This window comes from Jaculus jaculus, chromosome 13 (assembly GCF_020740685.1).
Source record: "Jaculus jaculus isolate mJacJac1 chromosome 13, mJacJac1.mat.Y.cur, whole genome shotgun sequence".
In the NCBI taxonomy this organism is placed as follows: domain Eukaryota; kingdom Metazoa; phylum Chordata; class Mammalia; order Rodentia; family Dipodidae; genus Jaculus; species Jaculus jaculus.
In genome coordinates, this window is record NC_059114.1 from 22,535,105 (window position 1) to 22,561,840 (window position 26,736).

Consider the following 26,736-nt stretch of genomic DNA (forward strand, 5'->3'; position numbering starts at 1 on the left):
ATGAAAGTAAATCCTTCTTTCTTTATCCATGCACAATAAAACTGCTAGAGGAAAAAGTAGGGGAAACCCTTCAACATATTGGTCTTGGCAAAGACTTTCTGAACATAACTCCAATTGCTCAGGCAATAAAGCCACAGATTAACTGCTGGGACCTCATGAAATTACAAAGGTTTTGTATGGCAAAGGACACTGTGAATAAAGCAAAGAGGCAACCTACAGGATGGGAAAAAATCTTTGCCAGCAAGCTGGGTGTGGTGGTTCAGAGCCGGCGTAGTGGCGCACACCTTTAATCCCAGCACTTGGGAGGCAGAGGTAGGAGGATTGCTGTGAGTTTGAGGCCACCCTCAGACTCCATAGTGAATTCCAGGTCAGCCTGGGCTAGAGTGAGACCCTACCTCGAAAAAAAAATTCTTTGCCAGCTATACATCTGGTTGAGGATTAATATCTAGGATATACAAAGAACTCAAAAAATTAAATAAGAAATCAAACAACCCAATTAAAAATGGGCTATAGGGGCTGGAGAGATGGTTTAATGGTTAAGCGCTTGCCTGTGAGGCCTAAGGACCCTGGTTCAAGGCTCGATTCCCCAGGACCCACATTAGCCAGATGCACAAGGGGGCACATGCGTCTGGAGTTTGTTTGCAGTGGCTGGAGTCCCTGGCGTGCCCATTCTCTCTCTCTCTCTCTCTCTCTCTCTCTCTCTCTCTCTCTCTCTCTTTCTCTGCCTGTCACTTTCAAATAAATAAATAAACATAAAAAAAAAACCAAAAAAATGGGCTATGGAACTAAATAGAGAATTCTCAAAGGAAGAAATATAGATGGCATAAAAGCATCTAAAAAAAAAATGTTCTACATCCCTAGTCATCAGGGACACGCAGGTTAAAACTACGTTGAGATTCCATCTCACTCCTGTCAGTTTGGCTACCATCATGAAAACAAATGACCATAAATGCTGGTGAGGATGCAGAAAAAGAGGAACCCTTCTACACTCTTGGGAATGCAATCTGATCCAGCTATTGTGGAAATCAGTGTGGAGGTTCCTGAGACAGCTAAAAACATATCTACCATATGACCCAGCTATAGCACTCCTAGGCATATATCCTAAGGACTCATCTCATTGCCTTAGAGATACTTGCTCAACCATGTTTATTGCTACTCTATTCACAATAGCTAGGAAATGGAACCAGCCTAGATGTCCCTCAACTGATGAGTAGATAATGAAGATATGGCACATTTATACAATGGAGTTCTACTCAGTGGTAAAGAAAAATGGAATTATGAAATTTGCAGGAAAATGGATGGACCTGGAAAGGATTATACTAAGTGAGGTAACCCAGGCCCAGAAAGCCAAGTGTCCTATGTTCTCTCTCATATGTGGATCCTAGCTTCAGATGATTGGAATGCTGTGAGAGTAGGAAGAAAACTCAGTAGCAAAGGCCAGTAAGCTAGAAAAGAGATATAAAGTGAAGAGAAAGGAAGGGAGGAGGGTACTTAATAGGATGGTATTGTATATATGTAAGTGGAAGAATAGATTAATGGGGATGAAAAAGCTCCAGTGAGGTCAGGGGAAGAGATTGAGTAAAGGAAGGTGGAGGGAGGGCTAATCCGAATCTAAGAGGATATAAATAAATCATATGGAAACCTTTTTTTTTTTTTGGACAATAGAAGACTCAGGAGCTGTAGATTGTTGTTAGAAAATTTTCAGTGCCAGGGATGGGATACCTTCCAGTGAGATGTTGCCCAGGAAGGTTCCTGATGCCCCCAAAACATTACAGGCCATTGCCGAAGCCCTTGGTTTCCCACCAGGAATAGATGGTAAGACCCTATTGCTGAAGACTCCACATACTTGGGCTTCAAGGCCACTGAGAAATCCTGCTGGAACTGAGCTGATAACCTCCTCCATGTAGACCAGCTGACAGAAAGCTGGAAGAAGCCATTCTGCATGCAGTTCAATGGGAAAGAGAGAAATCACCAGTGAAGATACTCAGCAGTGGACACTGCAAGCCTTATATTTGGCCAGCCAGGCCAAATGAGCCAATGGGTGCAATGGTGGCACGTCTGTCACGGGGGAAACTAGCTGCCCTCTAATTTGACTGGAGGCCTGCTCCATGGGAGGGACTACATCCCTGATACTAAAATCCTAAAACAGGGGTAGTCATGAGTCCTGGGGGTGTAACGTCTGCTGCTTTCTGGCTAAATGTATATACTATGCTCATCAAATTGCCCAGTAAGCACTTCTCTTAATGTTCATTCCTATATATTAATGCTATTCTTACTTTTGGTAGAGAACCTTCTCTTTCCAGATGGCAGTGACCTTGGGATGACTCAGAAGGCATCATGGTGCTGGGAAGAAGTGGCAGGAATGCTCAGTACTACAACATCTCTATCACACTTTCCAAGGCTCAGGGTACATTGTGGAAGAAGTGGCAAAAAGAATGTAAGAGCCAAAGGAAGGGTAGGACTCCTTACAACGTGCTCCTACAGACACAAAATGGCCTGGATATCCATGACCTCACAGTGCCCGACACTACCTACACAAGACCATCATAAGAGGAGGAAAAGATCATGACATCAGAATAACAGAGAAACTGATAGAGAGGAGGAGGGGATATGATGGAGAATGGAGTTTCAAAGGGGTAAGTGGGGGGAGGGAGGGCATTACCATGGGATATTGTTTATAATCATGGAATTTGTTAATAAATTTTTTTTAAACAACTAACCGCCAGGCATGGTGGTGTGCATCTTTAATTTTTATTTATTTATTTGAGAGTGACAGACACAGAGAGAAAAACAGATAGAGGGAGAGAGAGAGAATGGGCGAGCTAGGGTTTCCAGCCTCTGCAAACGAACTCCAGACGTGTGCGCCCCCTTGTGCATCTGGCTAACGTGGGACTTTGGGAACCGAGCCTCGAACCGGGGTCCTTAGGCTTCACAGGCAAGCGCTTAACCGCTAAGCCATCTCTCCAGACCAATAATTTTTTTTTAAAGGCCAGTCTATTGGGCTTGCTTAAAAAAAAAAAAAAAAATAAATAAAAATAAAAATAAAAAAATAAAACAAGAGCCAGTGCACTCCTTTAATCCCAGCACTTGGGAGGCAAAGGTAGGAAGATTGCCATGAGTTCGAGGCCACCCTGAGACTACATAGTGACCTCCAGGTCAGCCTGGGGTACAGTGAAACCCTACCTCGAAAAGAAAAAGTACTTTGGCTTGGTCCTTAAGTTAGCTTAGTTAGGTCCCAACTTCAGTGTATGCACACTCTGTGAGGCTGGGCAAAGTAAATCAAAACACCTCCTTGGGAGTCATGAGTTGAACAAGGCCCGAGACATAAGGCTGGGTGGGCAGACTTGAGTTTCCAACAGCCAGAGTAAAGATCACCTCAAACACCCCAAGCGTTCAGGGGGAATTCCAGAAAAGCATGCTTCAGTAGAATTTCCTTAGATTCGCCTCAAACAATAAAATATAATAATTAATAAATAATTTAAAAAACAAAGCTGAGGGCTGGAGAGATGGCTTAGTGGTTAAGCGCTTACCTGTGAAGCCTAAGGACCCTGGTTCGAGGCTCAATTCCCCAGGACCCAAGTTAGCCAGATGCACAAGGGGGCACATGCATCTGGTGTTCATTTGCTGTGCTGGAGGCCCTGGCGCATCCACTCTCTCTCTCTCTCTTTTTCTCTCTGTCTGTTGCTCTCAAACAAATAAAAATAAACAAAAACAAAAATTTTTTTAAAGCTGATTCCAACGAAACACCCTAATAGAGAAGGCAACATATGAATAAACGTATAGGATCCATTTTGTCCCGCTTGCAACAAAACTTCCTAGACAGAAAAATGTGGCCCCCAACCAATGAGAACTCAGCTAGTTGAGATGCAGAGTGTATCTACATACTGGAATTGGCCAACAAAGACCTGAAGTACCGGTTACAATCACATTTGAAGGGGCTGGGGATATGGCCCAGTGGATAAAGCACTCGCTGCAAAACTCTGAGTGCCTGAGTTCAGATCCCCAGGCCCCACGTAAAGTCTGGAAGTTGTGGTGGGCTTCTGTAAGCACAGTCTACCTACAGTAAGAAGGGAGGTAGAGATGGGAATTTTCCAGAAGCTCATGAAGGAACAGAGTGGTAACAGCGGAACAGCCCCTGCCCCAAACAAGGTGGAAGGCAAGGTCCAAAACCCATGCACAGCTAGCTGAGATGCGCAGATGCCCACAGTCTCACACACACACACACACACACACAAATATTAAAAAAATTAAGAAAAAAAAACAGAGAGCTGGGGAAATGGCTTAGTGATGAAGGTGTTTGCCTGCAAAGCTTAAGGACCCTGGTTCGATTCCTCAGGACTCACGTAACCCAGATGCACAAGGGTGCACATGTGTCTGGAGTTCATTTGCAGTGGCTGGAGGCCCTAGCGCACCCATTCTGTCTTTTTCTCTGCCTCTTCCTCTCTCTCAAATAAATAAATAAATAAATAATTTAATTTAATTTAATTTAAAAAAGAAAAAGGACAGAACTGTCTCAGGTGGTGGGAGCACAGACCAGAGACACAGCTCTATTCACCCACCTTCAGTAGACTGAAGAGTTCTTTAACCCCCCCCCAAAAAAACCCAGCTTGGAGCTGGAGAGATGGCTCAGTGGTTAAAGGTGCTTGCTTGCAAAGCTTGATGGCCCAGATTCAAGTTCTCAGCATATAGTCATGTACAAAATGGTGTGTCCATCTGCAATAGTAAGAAGCCCTAATGTGCCCATATATTCTCTCTCATAAATAAATAAAAAATTTTAAAACTTCATTCAATGATTTCAAGAACAGGTCAGACCTAGTGGTACAGGCCTATAATCCCAGTACTTGGGAGACTAAGGCAGGAGGATTGCAAGTTTGAGGCCAACCTGGGGTATACAGAGTGAGTTCAAGGCCAGTTTAGGCAGCATAATAAAAGACTGACTCAAAATAAAAGGTGGCAGGGCTGGGAGTGGTGGCACATGCCTTTAATTCCAGCACTGGGGAGGCTACCTCGAAAAACCAATAAAAAAATAAGAAATAAAAATAAAAGGCGTGAAGGGAAGGGAAGGTCTTAAGGGGGCGATATTGTATATATGTAAGCAGAAGAACAGATTACAGGGAGGGGAAAGGCCTAAGCGAGGTCAGGGGAAGAGATTGTATAAAAGAAAGGTGGGCGGGGGGAAGGGTCAATCAAAATTCAAGATATTCTGAGTAAAGACATATGAAAATCTACTTTCTTGAGTAATGGCACATCCAGAAGCCATAGATTGTTACTAGAAAATTTTCAGTGCCAGGGATGGGACCTTCCAGTGAGTTGTTGGCCAGGGAGGTCCCTGTTGCCTCCAAAACATTACAGGCTGTTGTCAAGGCCTTTGGTTTCCCTTGAGAAACAGATGGTAAGACTTCATTGCTGAAGACTTCACATGCTTGAGTGGCAAAGTCACTGAGAAATCAACTTGGTGCTAAGCAGAAAACCTTCTCCCTATAGACCAGCCAATTGAAAGCTGGAAATAGCTGCACTGTATGCAGCCTTATGGGAGACAGAAGTCATTAGTGGTGAAAACAGTGGACACTGTAACCCTCAAATTTGGCCAGACAGGCCAAATGACTGAACGAGTACAATAGTGGCATGTCTGCTCTGGGGGAAACCAACAGCTCTCTAATTGGACTGAAGGCCCACTCTATGGGAGGGAATACATGCCTGGTACTGAAAACCTAATCAAAAGCCTATGGCAGGGGAGGTCAGGAGCCTTAGAGGTATAAAGCTTGCTCTTCTCTGGATAAATGCATGTATTACTCTCACCAAATTGTCCTGCAAGCACTACACTTAATGTTCATACTCATATATTAAAGCTACTCTCACTTCTGGTTAGAGAAGCTTCTCTTTTAGATGGTGATGACCACTGGGATGACCCAAAAGGCAACATAGTGCTGAGAAGAAGGGACAAAGGAGTGTCCAGCACTGAAGCATCTCACAGCCTCCAAGGCTCAGGGTCCATTGCAGAAGAGGTGGTGGAAAGATTTAAGAGCCAAAGGAAGGGTACCACTCCTTACATACAACTGTCTGGACAGAATTTGGCCTGGATATCCAAGACCTCGCAGTGCCTAGCAATACCCACACAAGACCCTCATGATGGGAGAAAAAGATGATGACATCAAATTAAAAGAGAGACTAATGGAGAGAGGGAGGGGATATGATGGAGAGCAGAGTTATGAAGGGAGAGGGGGGAGGGGAGGGAAATACCATGGTTTGTTGTCTCTAAGTGTAAAAGTTGTAAATTTTAAATTTCCAGTTTAAAAAAAGTTAAAAAATTAAAAAAACTAAAAGGTCGTGAGCTGGGCGTGGTGGTGCATGCCTTTAATCCCAGAATTTGGGAGGCAGAGGCAGGAGGACTGCTGAGAGTTCCAAGCCACCCTGAGAATACATAGTGAATTCCAGGTCAGCCTGAGCTAGAGTGAGACCCTACCTTAAAAAGAAAAAAAAAAAGAAAGAAAAAAAGAAAAACAAAAAAGTAAAAAGAGGGCTTGGTGTGTAGGTCAGTGGTAGAGCACTCAGGTAACACACGCAAGGCCCGGGGTTTCACCATGAGCACTGTTTATTCTAAACAGCTTTGAGGGTTGGGGAGATGGCTTAGCAGCTAAGGTACTTGCCTGTGAAACCTAAGGACCCAGGCTGTCAAGGTGCTTGCAAAGCCTGTCAGCCCAGGGCTCAGTTCCTAAGTATTCATGTAAAGCCAAATGCACAAAGTGAGAGAGAGAGGCCCTGGCATGTCCATTCTCAACCTCTTGCTTTCATAAATCAACAAAAATATTTTAAAAACTTTTTAAAGATTCATGGAAAATATGGATTTCATGCGTGAACAAAGTAACTCAACAGAGAAATGAATACTAAAAAAACTCAAATGGATACTGTAGAACCATGAATATGTGTGTGTGTGTGTGTGTGTGTGTGTGTGTGTGTGTGTGTATAAAATAAAAAATCACTGGACAGGAGTAACAGCTGATAAGATGCTACAGAAGAAAAGATCAATGAATTTAAAGACAGAAAATATCAACTGGAGGAAAAAAATAGCTGAAAGAAAAAACCAAACAGAGCTCCAGAGACAATAACATACAGGTGTTAGCAGTACCAAAATGACATGACAAGGAAATTAAGAAAAAAGAGAATATTCAAAGAAATCATGGCTGAAAAAAATGTCCAGATTTGATGGAAAAACACAGACATGAAGATCAAAAAAGTTCAGTGGACTCCAAGTGGAAAAACACAAGAGACGGGTTGAGGCCTGGGAAGCAGCTTGGAGGCAGAGGAGCGGCCTAGCACTTTCAAGACCCTGGGTTCCATCCACAGAATTGCCTCTGTCCTGTGGCACTTTTGAGTTTCTAAGCTCCAAATTTGGCCAAAGAGAACATTTTCTTTTTACATCTCCCCACCCCCTCCACACTCGGTTTTCTAGTTAAAGTGCCTGGGGAAGTAGAGGCAAGGCTGAGGGGGGCCCGTGGAGGCAGGACTCCACAGTGCTGTGTGCAGGAAGGCAAGCATCTAGATTCCAGGCTTCCTCTTTGCCCAGCCTGCCATATGGTCTGAGTTCCTTGGCACCTCAGATTTGAGAGCTCCCAAGATGCTGGGAGGTGTAAGGACAGCTTCAAACAGGGCATAAACTCCCAAGAGCCTCACCTGATAGTGTGGTCCCATTCTTCCTAGGTATGAGTCTCCCCTTACCTCACTTCCTCCTTATCCATAGCCCCACTGTGAGCCTTTGTTCTTTTTTTTTAAGTTATTTTTAAAATATTTTTTATTTACTTGCACAGAGAATATGGGTGCACCAGGGCCTTCTGCCACTGAAACAAACTCTAGATGCATGTGCCACTTTGTGCAACTGGAATCAAACTTGAGCTAGCAGTCTTTGCAAGTAAACATCTCTAATTGCTGAATCTCCCCAGCCCTTTGAGTTCTGCTTTTTTTTTTTTTTTCTCAAGGTAGGGTCTCACTCTAGTCCAGGCCGACCCGGAATTCACTATGTAGTCTCAGAGTAGCCTCAAACTCATGGTGATCCTTCTACCTCTGCCTCCCGAGTGCTGGGATTCAAGGTGTTAGCCACCATGCCTGGCTTGAGTTCTTATTTTTACTATTAGTTTTTTTTTTAATTTATTTATTTGAGAGCGACAGACATAGAGAGAAAGACAGATAGAGGGAGAGAGAGAGAATGGGCGCTCCAGGGCTTCCAGCCTCTGCCAACGAACTCCAGACGCGTGCGCCCCCTTGTGCATCTGGCTAACGTGGGACCTGGGGAACCGAGCCTCGAACCGGGGTCCTTAGGCTTCACAGGCAAGCGCTTAACCGCTAAGCCATCTCTCCAGCCCTACTATTATTATTTTTTAAAATTTATTTTATTTATTGAAAGAGATAGAAGTAGGTAGATAGAATGGGCATGCCAGGGCCTCCAGCCTCTGTAAATAAACTCCAGACACATGTGCCACCTTGTGCATCTGGTTTATGTGGGACCCGGAGAATTGAACCTAGGTCCTTTGGCTTTGCAGGCAAATGCCTTAACCACTAAGCCATCCCTCCAGGCCCATTATTTTTATTTATATATGTGTGTATGGTATATGTCATGTGTGTGGAGATCAGAGGAATTTTCTGTATGTACTTCATATAGTTTATATTCTTTTGTTTTTTTTTAAATAGTTTTTGGTTCATTTTTATTTATTTATTTGAGAGAGAGAAAGAGAGAGAGAGAGAGAGAGAGAGAGAGAGAGAGAGAGAGAGAGAGAAAGAGGCAGATAGATAGAGAATGGGCGCGCCAGGGCTTCCAGCCACTGCAAATGAACTCCAGACGTGTGAACCTCCTTGTGCATCTGGCTAACGTGGGTCCTGGGGAATCAAGCCTTGAACCGGGGTCCTTAGGCTTCACAGGCAAGTGCTTAACCATTAAGCCATCTCTCCAGCCCTCGTTTATGTTTGTTTTTAAGGTAGGCTCTTGTTCTAGCCCAGGCTGACCTGGAATTCACTATGTAGTCCCAGGCTGGCTTTGAACTCACAAGCCTCCTACCTCTGCCTCCCGCCAAGTGCTGTGATTAAGGGCGTGCTCCACCCCGCCTGGCTCCTGCTCCATCTTCTTCGAGACACAGTCTGCATCACCGAGTTTTGTTTTCAGTGGCGCAGGAGGACCACATGGTCTCCTACTGAACTCCCGGCTCCTTACAGCACACTCTCCACCCAGCGGCCTGAGCAGGCCTTGGCTCACCTTGAGTGTCCCCCCTGCACTGTGGCTCTTCGGTGCTCCTCTAACAAAAGTCCAGGATCGCTCATGTGATGGACACGGTCCCACGTGGCCTGGCCTGCTTCCCCACAGCCCTGTCCCCAGGCTCAGCCTCCCTCCACCCCTTCAGCGCTGCGCCCTCCCAGGGGGGCCGTTCTGCAGCCTGACTGCTCCTCACCCCCCCCCCGCCCCCGTTCTGAACTGCGCTCAGTCTGACCTCTGACTCCTGTTTGAAGTCTCGGCTGAAATGCTGCTTCATCAGAGCAGTCCTTGCCCCTGCCCCCGCGGGGCCCCACATCAGATCCCCTCCTGATTCTAAAGCCCCTCATCACGTTCTTTCCTGCTCCCTCCAGAGTCCTCATCACAGCTTCCAGCTGGTAAGCGGGACACCATGTCTGTTTACACGTCCGTCCTTGGTAGACTAAACTCTGCAGGCCTGTGCACTCCAAGTCCTGCATGACATCTGACCCTGCCCGCCCAGACCCCTGCTTCCCTCCCCCAACCAGGCCACGATTTCCCTCAGGGAAACACCTCACCTGGCAGGTAAAATGCCAAGTTTCAGGGTGCTTTGCAAAAGAAAGCACCCCCCCACCACCACCACAAAAAACACACTTACACTTTTGTTTTGGTGGGGGCGGGGGTTGTTGGTTTGTTTTCAAGGTAGGGTCTTACTCTAGTCTAGGCTAACCTGAAATTTCACTGTGTAGTCCCAGGCTGGCCTTGAACTCACAACGATCCTCCAACCTCTGCCTTCTGAGTGCTGGGATGATTAAAGGAGTATCCCACCATGCCCTGCTACACTTAGGTTTTACAGGAGAGGAGAAATTTCTTTCTGAAGCTTTGTGACCAGTCAAGGAGCAACTTTAGTAATTTGGGATGAAAATACTTGTGGGCACCCAGCAGAGCAGAAAGTTCTGTGGTTTTTTAAAAAATCCTTTTTATTATTTTTTATCAGTGAGAGAGAGAGGGAATTGGTGCGTCAGGGCCTCCGGCTACTGAATTCGAACTCCAGACGCGAGCGCCACCTGGCGTGTATGTGCGGTCTTGCACACTTGCGTTACCTTGTGCATCTGGCTTACATGGGACCTGGACAGTTGGACATGAATCTTTAGGTTTCACAGTCAAGTGCCTTAACCACTAAGCCATCTCGCCAGCCCAGAAAATAATCCTGGTTTTAAGTCAAGACTCTGTGTACCAGAAACAGGAAACTTCCAAAAAGGGGCCCCTATGTCTCTCATCTGTTCCTCCATCCTGTCCCCTGCAGTTCCATGATGGATGACAGAGTCTGGGCCTCTAGCTTTGTTTTAGTCACTTGTCACTGAAGGCTCCGTAGCAGGAAAGTGGCTGGCAGGGACACCCCACAGTTCCATCTCCCTGCATGAACCCCTGCTGTCTCCACTGTATCCAACCTTGCTCCTCGCTCTGAGGTCACCTTCTCATACCAAAGCCCAGCCCACCTGACTCTTGGTGCTGACCACGTTCTGCCTGGCGGCACCCCATGTCTCTCTTCTCCCACATCAGACATCTCTGACAACCCACCCTGACCTGTTAGGCTAAGAGCCTCTCATCCTTTGGTGGTCAGTGGCTCTGAATTCTCAGTGGTGTCCACTTTCCTAGCAAAGTGTGCTGCTTGATCTGAAAGACGCTGCTGGCTGAGGAGGTTGCTGTGACCCATGCCAACTCACTTCTCCCCAAATCCACTGTTTCTAGGGCATGGTGTCACATCTGTCCCGATAGCCAAGCCAAGATCAACCCTTGGCTGTCCATAATCCCGCTCCCTCCAGGCTCGTAGATGTCACTTTCTAGCACCCGGTTGGCTCTCTGGGCTCCCCTGGCCCTGGTCTCTCCCCGCCTCTGTGGCGCTCCAGCTAGACGGCAACTTGAGGCTCCAGGCCATGCCTTTCTCTCTCTCCCCTTCTCTGTATTCTGGGACCTGCTGCAGCCTCTCTCAGGTTGGAAAAGCCTTTGCCTGTCTCACCCTATATATCCTCCAGGTCTTGGACCTGGATGTTCCCTTCCACGAGGACCAGGGGCTGTCACCTGACCTGCCCCAGTGCCATACTGGATTGTATTGTCTATCTCCGACAGGCCGTAAATGCTGATGGGGACGGGGGTGCCGGGGGACTTGGTCACTCCACCAGTCTGAGATACCACAAAAAAAATTTTTTTTTGAAGCAGGGTCTCACTGTAGCCCAGGGCTGACCTGGAATTCACTATGTCATCTTAGGGTGGCCTAGAACTCACAGCATCCTACTAACTCTTCCCCTTGAGTGCTGGGATTAAAGGCATGTGCCACCACACTGGCCTTGATAAACTTTTAATGAGCGAATTAACTATACAGCAGAATCGGGAGCAGCCCCACCAAAGCAACATCATCACATGTGACAGATGTCACACCAGACAAATGACCTCCTGGCAAAGAAGGAAAGTGAAAGAACAGACTATACACGGCAGAGAAAGGGTTCTTAAGATTGCTCATTTGCACAAGGGCCACAGCCACCATCTGCAGGAGGGGAAGTCCCTCCCACAGCCTCCAACATCGCAGAAAAAGGTACTTTTGAAGAAATTCAAGGCTCGAGAGATGGCTCAGTGATTAAAGGTGCTTGCTTGCAAAGCCTGTAGGCCCAGGTTTGATTCCTCAGCACCCACGTAAAGCCAGATGCACCAAGTGGCACATGCATCTGGAGTTCATTTGCAGGGGCTGGAGGCCCTGGCATAATGATACTCTCTGTCTGCCTCTTTCTTTGTGTGTGTGTCTCCCTCTCTCAAATAAATAAACCATATATATATATATATATATATATATATATATATATATATATTTGGTTTTTTGAGGTAAGGTCTCACTCTAGCCCAGGCTGACCTGAGATTTTTTTTTTATTTTGTTCATTTTTAATTTATTTATTTGAGAGCGGCAGACATAGAGAGAAAGACAGATAGAGGGAGAGAGAGAGAATGGGCGCGCCAGGGCTTCCAGCCACTGCAAACGAACTCCAGACGCGTGCGCCCCCTTGTGCATCTGGCTAACGTGGGACCTGGGGAACCGAGCCTTGAACCGGGGTCCTTAGGCTTCACAGGCAAGCGCTTAACCGCTAAGCCATCTCTCCAGCCCATGACCTGGGATTTAATATGTAGTCTCAGGCTGGCCGGAAACTCATAGCGCTGCTCCTACCTTGGCCTCCTGAGTGCTGTGATTAAAGGTGTGTGCCACCACACCTAGGGGAGAAAGAGAGAGAGAGAAAGAGAAAGAGGCAGATATATAGAGAGAATGGGCACACCAGGGCCTCTAGCCACTGCAAACAAACTCCAGATGGATTCATCCCCTTGTGCATCTGGCTGACGTGGGTCCTGGGGAATCAAACTGAGGTCCTTAGGCTTCTCAGGGAAATGCCTTAACCATTAAGCCATTTTCCCAGCCCCCACCCCCAAAAAATGTTTTTTAAAACTCTGTATAGAGCCTGGCATGATGCTGCCCACCTGCCTTTCCAGCACTCAGAATGCTGAGGCAGGAGGATTGGCAGCGCAGAACTAACCTGGCTTATACAACAAGAGCCTATCTCAACAAAACCAAAACCCCTGTGGCTATGGCATCTCATGGGGTTCTCTGGTCACAAACACTCTTGTGTCCTGTCACAGCTCGCTGCTGGAGGAAACAGTGTCCCATATGACACTTGGGGAAGGAGACTGTCAGCGAGCACTGGCTTCCTGTGGAATCACCCGAGCCTGCCTTCGCCCTGCACCACGCCTCTCATGCCAGCACATGTGTATGCTGGCTCCTAGGTGCCCACCCGGTGAGGTTGTACCGGTGGTGGTCTTGGTGGCCCCTGCTATAGTCCTGTATTTGAATATAGGAATTCTTCCTTGGCTTCCCATTGAATTTCTGTCTCTTGTGCATGCACATGCGTTCTTTCTCTCTCACACACACATACACACCTGGAATTAGCTATGTAGATCAGGCTGGCCTTGAACTGGTGGTGAGCTTCCTGTTGTTGCCTCCGGAGTGCTGGGATTATAGGCATGTACCACCCATTATACATATAAAACACCAAACACCTGCCTGAAGCTCACATCTGTCCTCTGCCCATCTGTCTGGCCTCATCTTCCACTTCTCACTCCTCTACAGAGTGGCCACATTCAGCCTTGTTATCAGGCAGCTTCCTTCAGCCACAGGGCCTTTGCACATGCTGCCTCCTTTGCCTGGTCTATATAACCAGCCCCCTCTTGCTTTGTCTCTAGCCTCGTTTTCAGCTTTCAGGTGCCTCCTAATATCCCAGCCCAGGGATGCTGGCCAGGCCTCTCCACTGCATATTTATGTGACCCCTGCTCCTCTCCCGTGGGGCTGTGTCCACTTATACACATGACTGGGCCTGTCATCCCATCCCTGAGTATCTCAGGGTATGGGCAGTCTCCCCCAAGGCGAGGCAGGATGATACGCAGAGAGCTCACCACCCCCCACCCCGTGTTCTGAGGAATGCCTATTTTTAAAATCAGGGAAGTCTTAAAATAAGCGTAGCAGTCTTTCCTTTTCTAGGGTGGGGAGGAAGTTTGAGGTTCACAAAAACAACCTCTGTGTGGTTCACTGGCTCAGGTGTATTGGGGGAACGAGTGGCCCAGGTCCCCCCAAAGCTGTGCTCTGCCCTCACTCTGCTCATCCTTCCCTGTAGTATCAGGCACCGACTGGAAACTGAGGGAGAGATGATGCTCACGGGAGCGGCAAGATGGAGTCTGCCACAAGGGAGCACTTCAGAAAGTGCTCCCTTAGAGCTCTGTGCAAAGCCCTTTGTAAAAGATGTAAAAAATGGAAAAGATGGCTTAGTGGTTAAGGTGTCTGCCTACAAAGCCAAAGGACCCAGGTTTGATTCCCCAGGACCGACATAAGCCAGGTGCACAAGGTGGGACATGTTTCTGGAGTTCATTTACAGCAGCTGAAGGCCCTGGCATGCCCATTCTCTCTCTATCTACCTGCTTCTCTCTTTATCTCAATAAATACAATCTAAAAATTAAAAACAACAAACAAACAATGTGTGAAGCAAGCCCACCAGATGGGGGCCTGAATTGATTCCATTTGCTCATACAGACACCTGGAACAGAAAGGTCAAGTGATTTGCCCCATGTCACACAGTCAGGGAGAAGCAGAGCTGGGACTCCAATCTAGGCTGACCAGACAGCATACCTTCTTCCTACCTGACCCTAGCAATCACAGTCCAGCCCCTGGCAGGCTCACAGCTAAAGCTCATGTTGGGTACAGTACCGGGGACAGTCGACATTGTGCTTTTCAGACCCTGCCCTAGCAACCCTGACACATACACCAGTGGCCAATGCTAGCTCCTAGAGATGAATGAGTCTTTCTACTGCCCATCTTATTCCATTCCATTTCCTACAGAGCTGAACAACCATCAGGGCTCACCAATGGGTTGGATTGAAAGACATTGGTGTGGGGAGGGACCACGCCCTCGCCGCTTCCCTAGGGGAAGCAGAAGATGACATTCAGAGGGCTGGAAGTTGGGTCCAAAGAAGGTGACATCAGCCATGTCACCTGGGGGCACACGCTGTACTATTTACAAAAGCAGAGAAAGCCAGGCATGGTGGTGCACGCCTTTAATCCTACCACTAAGAAGACTGAGGTAGGAGGATCATCATGAGTTCAAAGCTACCCTGAGACTACATGGTGAATTCCAGGTCAGCCTGGACTACGGTAAGATCCTACCTCGGAAAATAAAAAAAAGCAGAGAAACAAGGGTAGCTCTGCAGTTGGTAGCTAGGAGCTGTCACTAGTGAAATGCAGTCCCCCAGCCTGTGTCTTGGTGACACGTGCTACAAGCTGACAGGACAGCGCTCAGGCTTCCCTCTTTTCTGCGTCCTGAGGCAGGATAGAAAGATAGGGAAAATAAGCCGGGCATGGTGGTGCACACCTTTAATCCCAGCACTTGGGAGGCAGAGGTAGGAGGATCACCGTGAGTTCGAGGCCACCCTGAGACTCCTTAGTGAAATCCAGGTCAGCCTGGGCTAGAGTGAGACCCTACCTCAAAAAAACAAAAACACACACACACACACACACACACAAAAAGAAAGATGGGGAAAATGAAGGAGGCATGAGAAGGGAAAGACACCCCTAGCCTGGGACCTAGCTTGCCTTTCCTGCTGGCGTAGAGTCACGGGACTTGAACACATCTAATGAAGTGGTGATTTTGCTTAATGTGTATTTTCCTAATGATGTTAGGAAAACAAATGAGCGCTGCTTATGTAGGGCCAGGTTTGTGACACTGAGTTCCACTGAGTGAGAGCGCACCCCTCTCTCATGCCTAAATCTGTATAAGCAGTGTATCTCATAAAGCCATCTTACAATTTTACTTACTCTTTAAGATAAGAAGTACACCAGCTCACAGATTCCTACTCGATGTTTAAACTTATATATTACATCCTTTAATGAATGGTACCTTTGAAGGCCACAGGGTCATGCTGACAGCTGCTGTAAAGACTCCTGACAGTGATTCAGTCAAGAAGCACAGGCCTGGGGCTGGAGAGATGGCTTAGCAGTTAAGTTGCTTGCCTACAAAGCCTAAGGGCCCAGGTTCGATTCTCCAGATCCCATGTAAGCCATATGTACAAGGTGGCGCATGCATCTGGAATTCATTTACAGGGGCTGAAGGCCTTGGAGAGCTCATTCTCTCTCTGTTTCTGCCTCTCTCTCTCTTTCTCAAATAAATAAATAAATAAACTATTTTTTAAAAAAAGAAGCTGGGCTGGAGAGATGGTTTAGCAGTTAAGCACTTGCCTGTGAAGCCTAAGGACCCCGGCTCGAGGCTTGGTTCCCCAGGTCCCACGTTAGCCAGATGCACAAGGGGGCGCACGCGTCTGGAGTTCGTTTGCAGAGGCTGGAAGCCCTGGCGCGCCCATTCTCTCTCTCTCCCTCTATCTGTCTTTCTCTCTGTGTCTGTCGCTCTCAAATAAATAAAAAATTTAAAAAAAATAAAATAAAAAAAGAAGCACATGCCCATGTCTTGGGGGATCCTGTACTGCCCTTTTCCTTTATGATGTGTCCAGAGACTTAATAAACTCACTATTTTTTAATTTCAGGATTATTTTTATTTCTTTATTTGAGAGAGTGAGAAAGAGGAAGAGAGACAGGGAGAGAGAGAGAGAGAGAGAGAGAGAGAGAGAGAGAGAGAGAGAATGGGCACACCAGGGCATCCAGCTGCTGCAAATGAACTCCAGACACATGCACCAGTTTGTGCATCTGGCTTTACGTGGGTCCTGGGGAATCAAACCTGGGTCCTTTGGCTTTGTAGGCAAGCACCTTAACCACTAAACCATCTCTCCAGCCCAAACTCACTAGTTTTGCTTGCCTCTGGCTCATTCTGACCACCTTTCCCTTGCACAGTCATGCATCCAGATTTCCCCAAGCGGCGGTCCTGCCGAGCACCTCTTCAGGCTGCTGGTGGCAACGCTGGGCTGCAGCAGTGCCATCCACAGTTCCACGCCCTGACTATCCCAGCTGCAGGTTGGAATCACCTGGAAACATTCCGCAGAGCCCAGGGCCTCGTACCTGCTTGGCAAGTGCTCTACCACTCAGCCATGGAGCGTGTCACAACCCAACCTCACCTGGCCCCTTTCAAGAGCCTTGATGAACCCCTATCACAGACTTCCAGCTCCCGACCCCTCCGTCTGGGTGTGGTGACTGTCAACCTGAGGCTGCAAACCAGCGCCAGACAGGAGACACAGCTGTGTCTGGAGCCTCTGGAGGAAGTGAGCAAAGGGTGAGGCTGGCTTAGCACACCTGGCTCCCAGACTCTGGGTGGCATGTGCACCTGTCTTCACTGTGGCATAAAGGCAGCAGCTGTCCTCTGGTGCCCTGCTCATGTTTGCAACATGCCATCAGGCATAATCCCTGCCACACCTCTGCAGGCTAGAGTTATTGTTCCCATTTTACAGAAGCAGAAACTGAGGCACAGGGATGAAGGGCCTGGTAAGGGGCCGGCGTCCCTTGGAGCCAAGCCCATCTTATTGGAACTGGCTACTTCGAATCAGATCTGCACTGCTTCCCCCACAATACCACTGTGGAGGCCAGACAGCTGACGGACTGGGAAAGCAAAGCTCTGTGAACAAGCATTTCCAAACCCAGTGCGCTGGGTAAGGGGCAGCCACGAGGGAGGGAGCGTGTTCTGTGACCAGGAAGTGGCTCATCTGCCCCAAGGTGTCCTGGCTCAGCTTCTCAACAATGCGGACAGCCTCCAGCCCAGGCCCCCAAGATGTGTCCTGGCTTGGTTGTTGCCTTTCAAGCTCCACTTCCCCTGTAGGCCCTGTGCTCTGGTATAGGTGGTGACAAGGCGTAATCGCACCCTGAAACTGTCTGGCTTCATTCTGACTCCAGCCTCGGCTGACCCCACGGAAGGCCTTGCTGCTGACTCTCATGAGCAGGCCTTCGACTACACCTAATGACTACAATGAAAATGTGAGTGTGAGAACAATGGTCCCAACACACCGACTTCCGTCACCCGCCACTCAATGCCTCCTTGTGTCTCCAGTCCACTTATGTCTATTACAGCCATAATCAAAGGCTGTAGACAATTCCCCATCTTACTTTGTCCCTAGTTACATGTGTCAGACCTCTGTGGGTTCGTGGCCAAGAAACTTCCCATGGAGTGATGGTGTTATTGCTCTGTTCCTCACTTTCATGTATCCCCGATTCTAACACCTCGTTCTCACACTGGAATGTCTCTGAATCTGTTTGGTTTTAGCTTTTTAAAAAATATTTATTTTATTTATAGGAGAGAGAGAGAGGCAGATAGAGAATGGGCATGCCAGTCCCTTTAGCCATTGCAAACAAACTCCAGATGCATGTGCCACCACCTTATGCATGTGTGGGTTATTGGGGAATCAAACCTGGGTTCTTAGGCTCGGCAGGCAAGTTCCTTAATTGCTAAACCATCTTTCCAGACTGGTTTTGACTTTTTGAGACAGGGTCGCATGTAGCTCGGGCTGGCCTCAAACTTGTTATATAGAAGAGATTGACCTTGAACTTCTAACCTTCCTGCCTCCTTCCTGCCTCCACCTCTCAAGTGCCAGGATAATTGGCATGTGCCACCAATGCCTGGCGATGACTTCTGAACTCTGGATGTGCCTTTCAATGACTCCATTTCAGCATGTGTTAATTACGTCCCTGAAAATGGTGGCAGCAAACATTGATGCATTTGTGATCAGCAGATAACGAGCCTAGAACGTTTGATGGCCAGGTTCCTCCACCCCCTCTGCAGTAGATGACCAGGCAGCAACCTGGACTAAATAGCCACTGTCCTGTTTGACTCTGAACAGCTGCAGGGGTTGAACCATCCTGGGACGGTCACCTGAGAGCTGGCTCACGGCAGTACCTGTACAACAAGCTTTAGGTTTGCTTGACTTGACCAGGTAACTGCGAGTGAAGGATGCGTGCGCCTTGTTTCCGCCCGCCTTTCTTCCAGGCCACGCTTGAAGCTCAGGAGCGCCTCACAAGGAACCAGGAGAGACCTCACTATCACCCTACTTTCCTGCTGACCCCTGTCCCCCTCACCTCACTGCTGCCCTCTGCATCCAGCACCGCCTTAGACAGCCCATCCTGGCCAGTTGTCAGCCTTGACAACTGATGGCCCCAAACACAACCCACCCACGCTGCAGATGTCTGAGACAGAATCTACAGGCCAATGACACAGGAGTCGAAGTGTCTGCTTTGAGTCAGGCTGGACCCACGTCCCATTTCTTTTTTCTTTTTTCTTTTTTTTTTTTCAAGGTACGGTCTCACTCTAGCCCAGGTCCTGGAATTCACTATGGAGTCTCAGGGTGGCCTCGAACTCACAGTGATCTCCTACCTCTACCTCCCGAGTGCTGGGATTAAGGTGTGCGCCACCACGCCCACATCCCATTTCTGCTGCTCCCTGCTGTGTGATCCTGAGCAAGTGGCTTTCAGGCTCTGTGCTCAGGTCTTTACTGCAAATGGCATTCAGGGACTGTTGTCTTGCTGGATCCCCCCAGTAGGCTAGGTGGTTAAAAAGGCTTTTCATCATTTCCTGTATGTGGAAATAGGCGGTGGCGGAGGGGGTGCGGTGGGGGTGAGTGTCAAATGACTTGTGGTTATTTCCCTACAAAGCTGGGATTTGAACAGTGGGCTCCAGCTTTCAGGCCCCTTAACATCCTTTAAATCTCAGGCCTTTCACACACTGAGCCACCAGAGAACTTTACCTTGTCTTCACGGGAGGCCATTTTCCTGCTCTCCTGGGATCTGGAAAACAAGAGGACAGTGGTCAGCTCAGTCACCCTACTTTCACTATCGACTGGGGGCTTTGCAATCTTTTCTTCACAAAATGGTACAAAGCTCAGTGTGCATGGAAGGACACGGATCCTGGTAGACACCCCAAAGATTTGAAAACACTCTAGAAAACAGTGTCACAATGGCCAGAATGTGGAAACAACCCAGTGTCCACCAAGGAGGAGGGGACAAAGAAATGTGGGTGGCAGAGCCACACAATTGAATATGATCCAGCCACGAAAAAGCCACTAAAGTTCTACAGTGTGTATAAACCTTGAAAACACTATGCTGAAGGAAGACAGATACCACACATCACACCCTGAGGCCAGTATGTTGGCACATGCTTATGATCCAGGTACACAAGAGGCTGAGGCAGGAAGATCACAAGTTCAAGGCCAGGGGCAGGGCACATAGCCCAGCAGTTAAAGGCTCTTGCTTACAAGTTCAGGGCCAGCTTGGGCTACACAGTGAGGCCCTGTCTCAAAACAAACTGTTGGGGAAGGGAAAGATGAGGAATGGTTGGTCCATAGGAATGGGGCTTCTCCTGGGATATGAGAATATTCTGGAACTAGACACAGATGATAGCATAATAGTTGCAAAGTGTACAAAAAAATGACTCCATTTATGCCACGTGCATGTCAAGGACCACGTCAAAGGACAGACAGACATTGCACCGTGGTGTTGGGGTGGCTCTGACGAGCAGGGAGTGTTATATATGTCGTCTGTGGGGTCTGCTGGGCCATGGGATGCTTGAGCGGACCAGCAGGATGACCCAGCCATGTGAAAAAGCACACTTTTAAAGAGTAAATATAAACTTTTAAAAAGTTTATTTGAGAGAGTAGGGCAGATACAGAAAGATTGCACCATGACCTCCAGCCACTGCAAATGAACTCCAGACGCATGCACCACCTTGTGCATCTGGATTGTATGGGTACCAGGGAATGGAACCTGAGTCCTTAGGCTTTGCAGGCAAGCACTTTTAAGTGCTAAGCCGTCTCTCCAGCCTAAAAGCATTTTTAAAGTCCATGGGACAGCCCAACTCTTCTCAGGGTTATCCTTGGGAGAAAAGGAGAGATTCGGGTATGTGGGTTGATTCTCTTTGCTTCCGGAAAGTCTGAACTTTTATAATGACTATGTGTGACTTGAAAACTTATTTTTAGCATAGATGAGAGAGGCATGTAGCAGAAAATTTAAATAATACAAAAAGATACATGACGACCAGCCAACCTCCTCTACCCCTGGCCTCCTTCCCAGAAGCAGCCACTGGGACCGGAGTCTAGGCAGCTTCCGGGCTAGTCTCCGCCTTCAGAGGCGCACACAAGGACATTTCCACCCCTTCACCCTTTTTTTTTTTTCATTTTAGGTTTTCAAGGTAGGGTCTTGCTCTTGCTCTAGCCCAGGCTGACCTGGAATTCACTGTGTAGTTTCAGGTTGGCCTTGAACTCATGGCAATCCTCCTGACTTGGTCTCTTGAGTTCTGGGACTAAAGTGTGCACCACCATACCTTGCTACTCACTTTTTCCTGTTTTATTTATTTATTTGTTAGGAGAGAAAATGGGTGTGCCAGGGCCTCCAGCCACAACAAACAAACTCTAGACACATGCACCACCTTGTGCATTTGGCTTTACATGGGTACTGGAGAATCGAACCTGGGTTGTTTGGCTTTGCATGAAAGCGTCTTATCCACTAAGCCATCTCTCCAGCCCTCACTTTTTTTCTTAATCAGACTGGAGCACCATGCCTCAGCCCAACACCACTCTGAACTTTATTTCCTTTACAATGTGGCAGACACAATCATGACGCCCAGAGGTGCAATGCTCTGGTCCCTAGAACCCAGGAGACTGTCACCTTGCGCCTACACGTGTGATAAGTTTATAATCATGCAAGACGGTGGACTGCAGGGGTGGACCTGCTGTACTCAGAAGGGCCTAAGTGGAGGCATGAGGGTGGAGGAGCCTGCAGAGGCCACACCGAGGGCTTTGGAGGCACAGGGGGGTCCGACGCCCATTGTGCAGTGCCCACAGAAGCTGGAGAGGGCAAGTAGACAAGCCCACCCTTGAGGAAGGCAGTCCCTCAGTTTGGGTCTTGGAGACCAACTGTAGGCTTGTGATTCGCAGAACTGCAAGAGACACAGGGGCTGTTTCAAAGCACCAAGTTGGTGGGAGTGCTCCAGATGAAGGGTCTCTCTGTAGTGCCCAGGACTCCCCGCAGGCAGAGGAGTAGTCACCCTGGGTATGTCCCAGTCTTTTCCTGCCCCAATCCTCTAAGGAGTAACTCTACACACCTTGTGTTAGTTTTATAAATAACAAAGTAGGGGCTGGAGTGATAGCTTAGCAGTTAAGGCACTTGCCTGGGAAGCCTAAGGACCCAGGTTCGAGTCCCCAGAACACACATAAGCCAGATACACAAGGTGGTGCATGTGTCTGGAGTTCGTTTGCAGTGACTGGAGGCCCTGGCTTGCTCTCTATCGCTCTCTCTTAAACAAATAAATAAAGCGCACGCCTTTAACCCCAACACTCGGGAGGCAGAGGTAGGAGGATCGCTGTGAGTTCGAGGCCAACCTGAGACTCCATAGTGAATTCCAGGTCAGCCTGGGCCAGAGTGAGACCCTACCTCGAAAATCCAAAGCAAAAAATAAATAAAATATATTCTTTTAATCTTTCCAAAGTAAGCAGGTTGACTGACAGCAGCTTTGGCAGCCAGCAGAGTTCTGTCCTGTGTCCCCACACAGCCCGAGAGGTTTCACCCTGTCCTCAAGCAGAACCAAAGTACTGGTAAAGGGAAGAATTAAAAAGGCATGGAGAGGCTGCAGAGATGACTTAGTGGTTGAGGCTCTTGCCTACAAAGCCAAAGGACCCAGGTTTGTTTCCCCAGGACCCTTGTAGGCCAGATGCACAAGGTGGTACCTGCATCTGGAGTTCATTTTCAGTGGCTGAAGGGGCCTGGCGTGCCCATTCTCTCTCGATTGACCTCTTTCTCTCTCTTTCTCCAATAAATAAAATAAAATTTTAAAAATAATTTTAAAAATAAAAGCCCTGGGGCTGGAGAGTTGGCTTAGTGGTTAAGGCATTTGCCTGCAAAGCCAAAGGATCCTGGTTCGACTCTCCAGGACCCATGTAAGCCAGATGTACAAGGGGGCACATGCATCTGGAGTTCGTTTGCAGTGGCTGGAGGCCCTGGAGTGCCCATTCTCTCTCTCTCTCCCCCCCTTCTCTCTCTCAAATAAATAAATAAAATATAAAAAATAATAAAATAAAAGCCATGGAGATGGCCTTCCTTCTCAAGCAGGAGAAAGGCCCAGCTTCACCCCTTCAAGGGACAGTTTCACACTCCCACAAGCAAAACCATAAAACACAGTGCCTGAGGGACTGCAGAAAGTTCATCCTGCTGGGGATAAATGTTCTAAAATGACTCATAGTGGGCTGGACAGATGGCTTAGTGGTTAGGGCCATCAAAGCCAAAGGATCCAGGTTCATTTCCCCACTACCCAGTAAAGCCAGATGAACAAGGTAGTGCATGCATCTGAAGTTTGTCTGTAGTGGCTAGACGCCCTAGCATGCCCATTGTCTCTCTCTGTCTATTTGAACCTTCTCTCCAATAAATAAATAAAATATTTAAAAAGACATCTAGTAATAAGTGCCTCAAAAAGAAACTGTAATTCAAAGCACTTATTTCAACTGATATATTTCAAAGAACTCATTAGGGGCTGGAGAGATGGCTCAGCAGTTAGAGACACTTGCTTGCAAAGCCTGACAGCCAGGGTTCCATTCCCCAGCACCCACACAAGAGGCACAAAGTGGTCCATACAGCTGAAGTTCATTTGCAGTGGAAGGAGGCCCTGGCGTGCCAACACACACACACACACACACACACACACACACACACACTTCCTCCCTCTCTCTCTTAAAAATTTGTTGTTGTTGTTTTGAGGTAGGGTTTTGTGTTAGCATGGGCTGAGCTGGAATTCACTATGTAGTCTCAGAGTGGCCTTGAACTTATGACAATCCTCCTACCTCTGCTTCCCTGGGATTAAAAAAGTACATGCCACCATGCCCAACTCTTTTTGTTTGTTTGTTTGTTTTTTGAGGTAGGGTCTCACTTTAGCTCAGCTGACCTAGAATTCACCCTGTAGTCTCAGGGTGGCTTCAAACTCATGGCGATCCTCCTATCTCTGCCTCCTGAATGCCTGGCCATATTTTACACTTTTTTTTTTGCTAATATTTAAAAACATAGAGCCGGGTATGTTGCCACATGCCTTTAATCCCAGCATTCGCGAGGCAGAGGTAGGAGGATCGCCGTGAGTTCTAGGCCACCCTGAGACTAGAGTGAATTCCAGGTTAGCCTGAACTAGAGTGAGACCCTACCTTGAGAAACAAAACAAGAAAAAAAAAAGTGTACAATCTGGGCAACAATGTTTCTAGCACAGCTGGACAATATGGCTAAACCACTCTGGAAAAGCCCCACTTTGTGGGGACAGCTGCAGAGGTCAGAGGAGGAAGGACATGCTGAGGTCTCTGCAGAGCTGTAGAAAGACTGCTTTTAAGCAACCAGAAGTGAGAATTGTGGAACCCTGAGGTTGTAGATGCCATTCCTATTTGCACCAAGTTATTGAACCCTTTTCTCTGTGCCAGACAGTGTGCTGGGCTCAAGAGAACTCAAGGACACACATGAGTGGGACACACACGCACCCAGCCTGGGCTGCACCAGAACAGCAATGCAGCAAGACCAAGAGACTCCTGCCCGTGGAGTGGCCAGACTTCTCAGGAAGTGACATTTACGAGCTTTCCTGCAAGTCACAAGAAGACTGTGGGGAAGAGCATCCTTGGGAAGAGGAAAAGCATGTGCTAATAAGGCCTCTCAAGAGCCTAGAACTTGAGGAAAGAGTAGGCGGGGCCAGGGGGATGTGGGCAGGATATGACAGCCAGGGGTCTGGGCTGGTGAGAAATGCTGAGAATGTAGGGTGGGGGTACGGGGGTCAAGACATGGAGGATGGTGGCCTGGATTTGAGCCTCAGAATAGGGTTGCAGTGACAGACTCCGATGTGCTCAGGGCGGAGCTGCTGCTGGCCTAGACAGCGTGGAGGTTTGGAACAGCAAACGAAGGTCTGGTCACAGGCTGGAGTAGACCTTAGTAAGGGAAGTTTCCTTGTTGCTAAACCTGAGTCAGGGAGGGCTGGGGGAATGCCAAGCAGTTCTGGAAGTGTGCAAGACTTAGTGCTAAGATGTGCAAAATCCAATGCATACCAGCCTTTATGCCAAAGGTGACCTAGGGCCGAGTGGGTTGCTGCCCCGAGCCTTCACCTTACTCACAAAGTCTAGAGTGGCTGGTAGGACTATCTGGAAATACTGAGGACCTGGGAGAGCTCCCACCAACCTGTTAAAGGGGTCCAAGACACAAGTGCTTCTGGAAGAGGCAGGGAGGGGCAGGGATGAGCCCGGAGGAGGCAGGGCTCCATAGTGACCCTGGGCAGAAGCCGAGTTAAGCCTTTCCCCTGGTCAACTCTCTTGCTTTCCCAAGCGGTCCTGTGAGGTACGCACCATGGAGCAGACAAAGAAACTGAGGTACGGAGAGGTAGGGTCCCATAGTTATGTCAGCAAGAGCCCAGCGCCAGGGTGTAGGCACCTGCTAGGTGGAAGGCTGGGGTTCCCAAGAGGGGCCCACAGGATGAATGCGCCTTCTCTGCTCTGGAGCTCCCTGGCCCCAGCCCACTGTTCATCTCAGCACCCTAGACCAACAGGTGGGATTTTAAAGTGCTTCCAGAACACTCTCTGCTGCCTTGGATGTCCTCCTGGTGGGATGGGGGGCAGGCACCTTCCCACCTCCTCTTGGGGGTACCAATGTCACCAGTGTTGTCCCCCTTCCCTCCCGCAGGGGGTGGGGAGTACGAGGGCTTGGGGCTTCACAGACCTGTCGCGAGTTCTGGCTGCTCCTCTGCTGCCCAGCGACTGTCTTCACCTGCAGGAGAGAGACAACGGTGTCACCTCCCACACCTGTGGCTGCTGCCCGGGTGATGAGTGGGCTGGCGCTAGGGCATCTGGTCCTGCTAAGCACCAGGGAGGGACAAAACCCGGGGGGCCGAGGGTCACAGGTCCCCGCAGGCAGGCTGGGGTTCCCCCGCCCTCCCCCGCGCCCCAAGCAGCGACAGGCCGAGGGCTGCAGCGCGGGTCCCGCGGTGGCCCAGGAGGGACCGTGCGCAGGAGGGCCTGGGGCTGCACTTACCCCGAGGCCACCCCAGGGACAAAGGTCCCGCCAGGGAGCCGATCGCGACTCACGAGGATCGCTGCGGGGCGGGGAGGGAGGAGCCGGGGAAGGCCTCGCTTCCTGCCTCCGCCCAGGGCGCAGCCCCTCCGGCCTCCAGGCCTCCCCGGCCCGGGGTCCCCCGAGATGGAACGAAGGTGGGGGCAACTTTGCAGGCCTCGGGGGTTCCCAGATGGAGCTGAGGCTGGAGAGAAGAAAGAGGGGGGGGGGCGCCCTGCTCAAGGGCTGTGCTTGACCTGGACTCTAAGCCCAGTCTCTCCCCTCGGTCCTTGACCCCTGGTCCCAGACTCCTCCCTCCAACCCATCTCTCCGCTCGGGTGTGCATTTGGGGCGGTCCCAAATCCTTCCACACTGGCCAGGACCCAGTGGCCTAAGGGACATAGATTGTTTCTCGCACAGCTTAGGGGTAGGGGGCCAGCACTCTAGAGTGGCTCTTTTGGGGCATGCTGGCAGGACAGAGCGGGTGCCCTCTGTAGGCTCTCTGCCTTGTCACTGCTCTGAGATTCCTGAGCCTCTGGGCTCCCCGCTGTACCCACCCCCGCTTGGCCCTCCGCCCTCCTCCTCCCTCTGTCCGCAAAGACCCCTGTGCTTACTGGAGAGAGGTCCCTTCCCACCCTGCTTAGTTCTTCCCTGAGACTGATCCCAGAGAGATTAACAAGAGAAGCGTTGGCTTGGTAACTCTAGTCGTGCGTGAGGATCTTCTCCAGAGTAATCTTGGGAGGAATATGTCCTAAACTGGTGAAGGAATACCAGGAAAACATGACTCTGGGGGCTGTGGAGTCAACTCCAGAGATGTCAGTCTCTTTCACTGTGGGATGATGTGAAGCCCCAGGGAAGGGACTTAATGACCAGTCTCCACGCTCCCGGCCATGCCCCCAGCCTGGCACCAGAAGGAGGCCCTTCTTGCTTGCTGACAAGGGGGACACAGCCAAGTGACCTTGCT

The 26,736-nt window shown here is 49.0% G+C and overlaps 1 protein-coding gene across 2 annotated transcripts in view; it reads right to left on the reverse strand.

Moving 5' to 3' along the window:
* Positions 1–26,139, reverse strand: part of Hvcn1 (hydrogen voltage gated channel 1) — a 44,398-nt gene extending 18,259 nt beyond the window's left edge. Inside the window, exons 1-3 of one of the 2 annotated variants that reach the window (XM_045132184.1) lie at positions 25,755–26,139; positions 25,443–25,490; positions 19,469–19,508 (exon numbers count right to left, since the gene is read on the reverse strand). In XM_045132184.1, the coding sequence (XP_044988119.1) occupies positions 19,469–19,489 (21 nt within the window). In that variant the 5' untranslated portion in view covers positions 19,490–19,508; positions 25,443–25,490; positions 25,755–26,139. Of the gene's footprint in view, positions 1–9,241; positions 9,310–19,468; positions 19,509–25,442; positions 25,491–25,754 lie in introns of those variants that run through there. The other variant, XM_045132185.1, reaches the window with a different exon arrangement.
* Between the last annotated feature and the right edge of the window lie 597 nt (positions 26,140–26,736).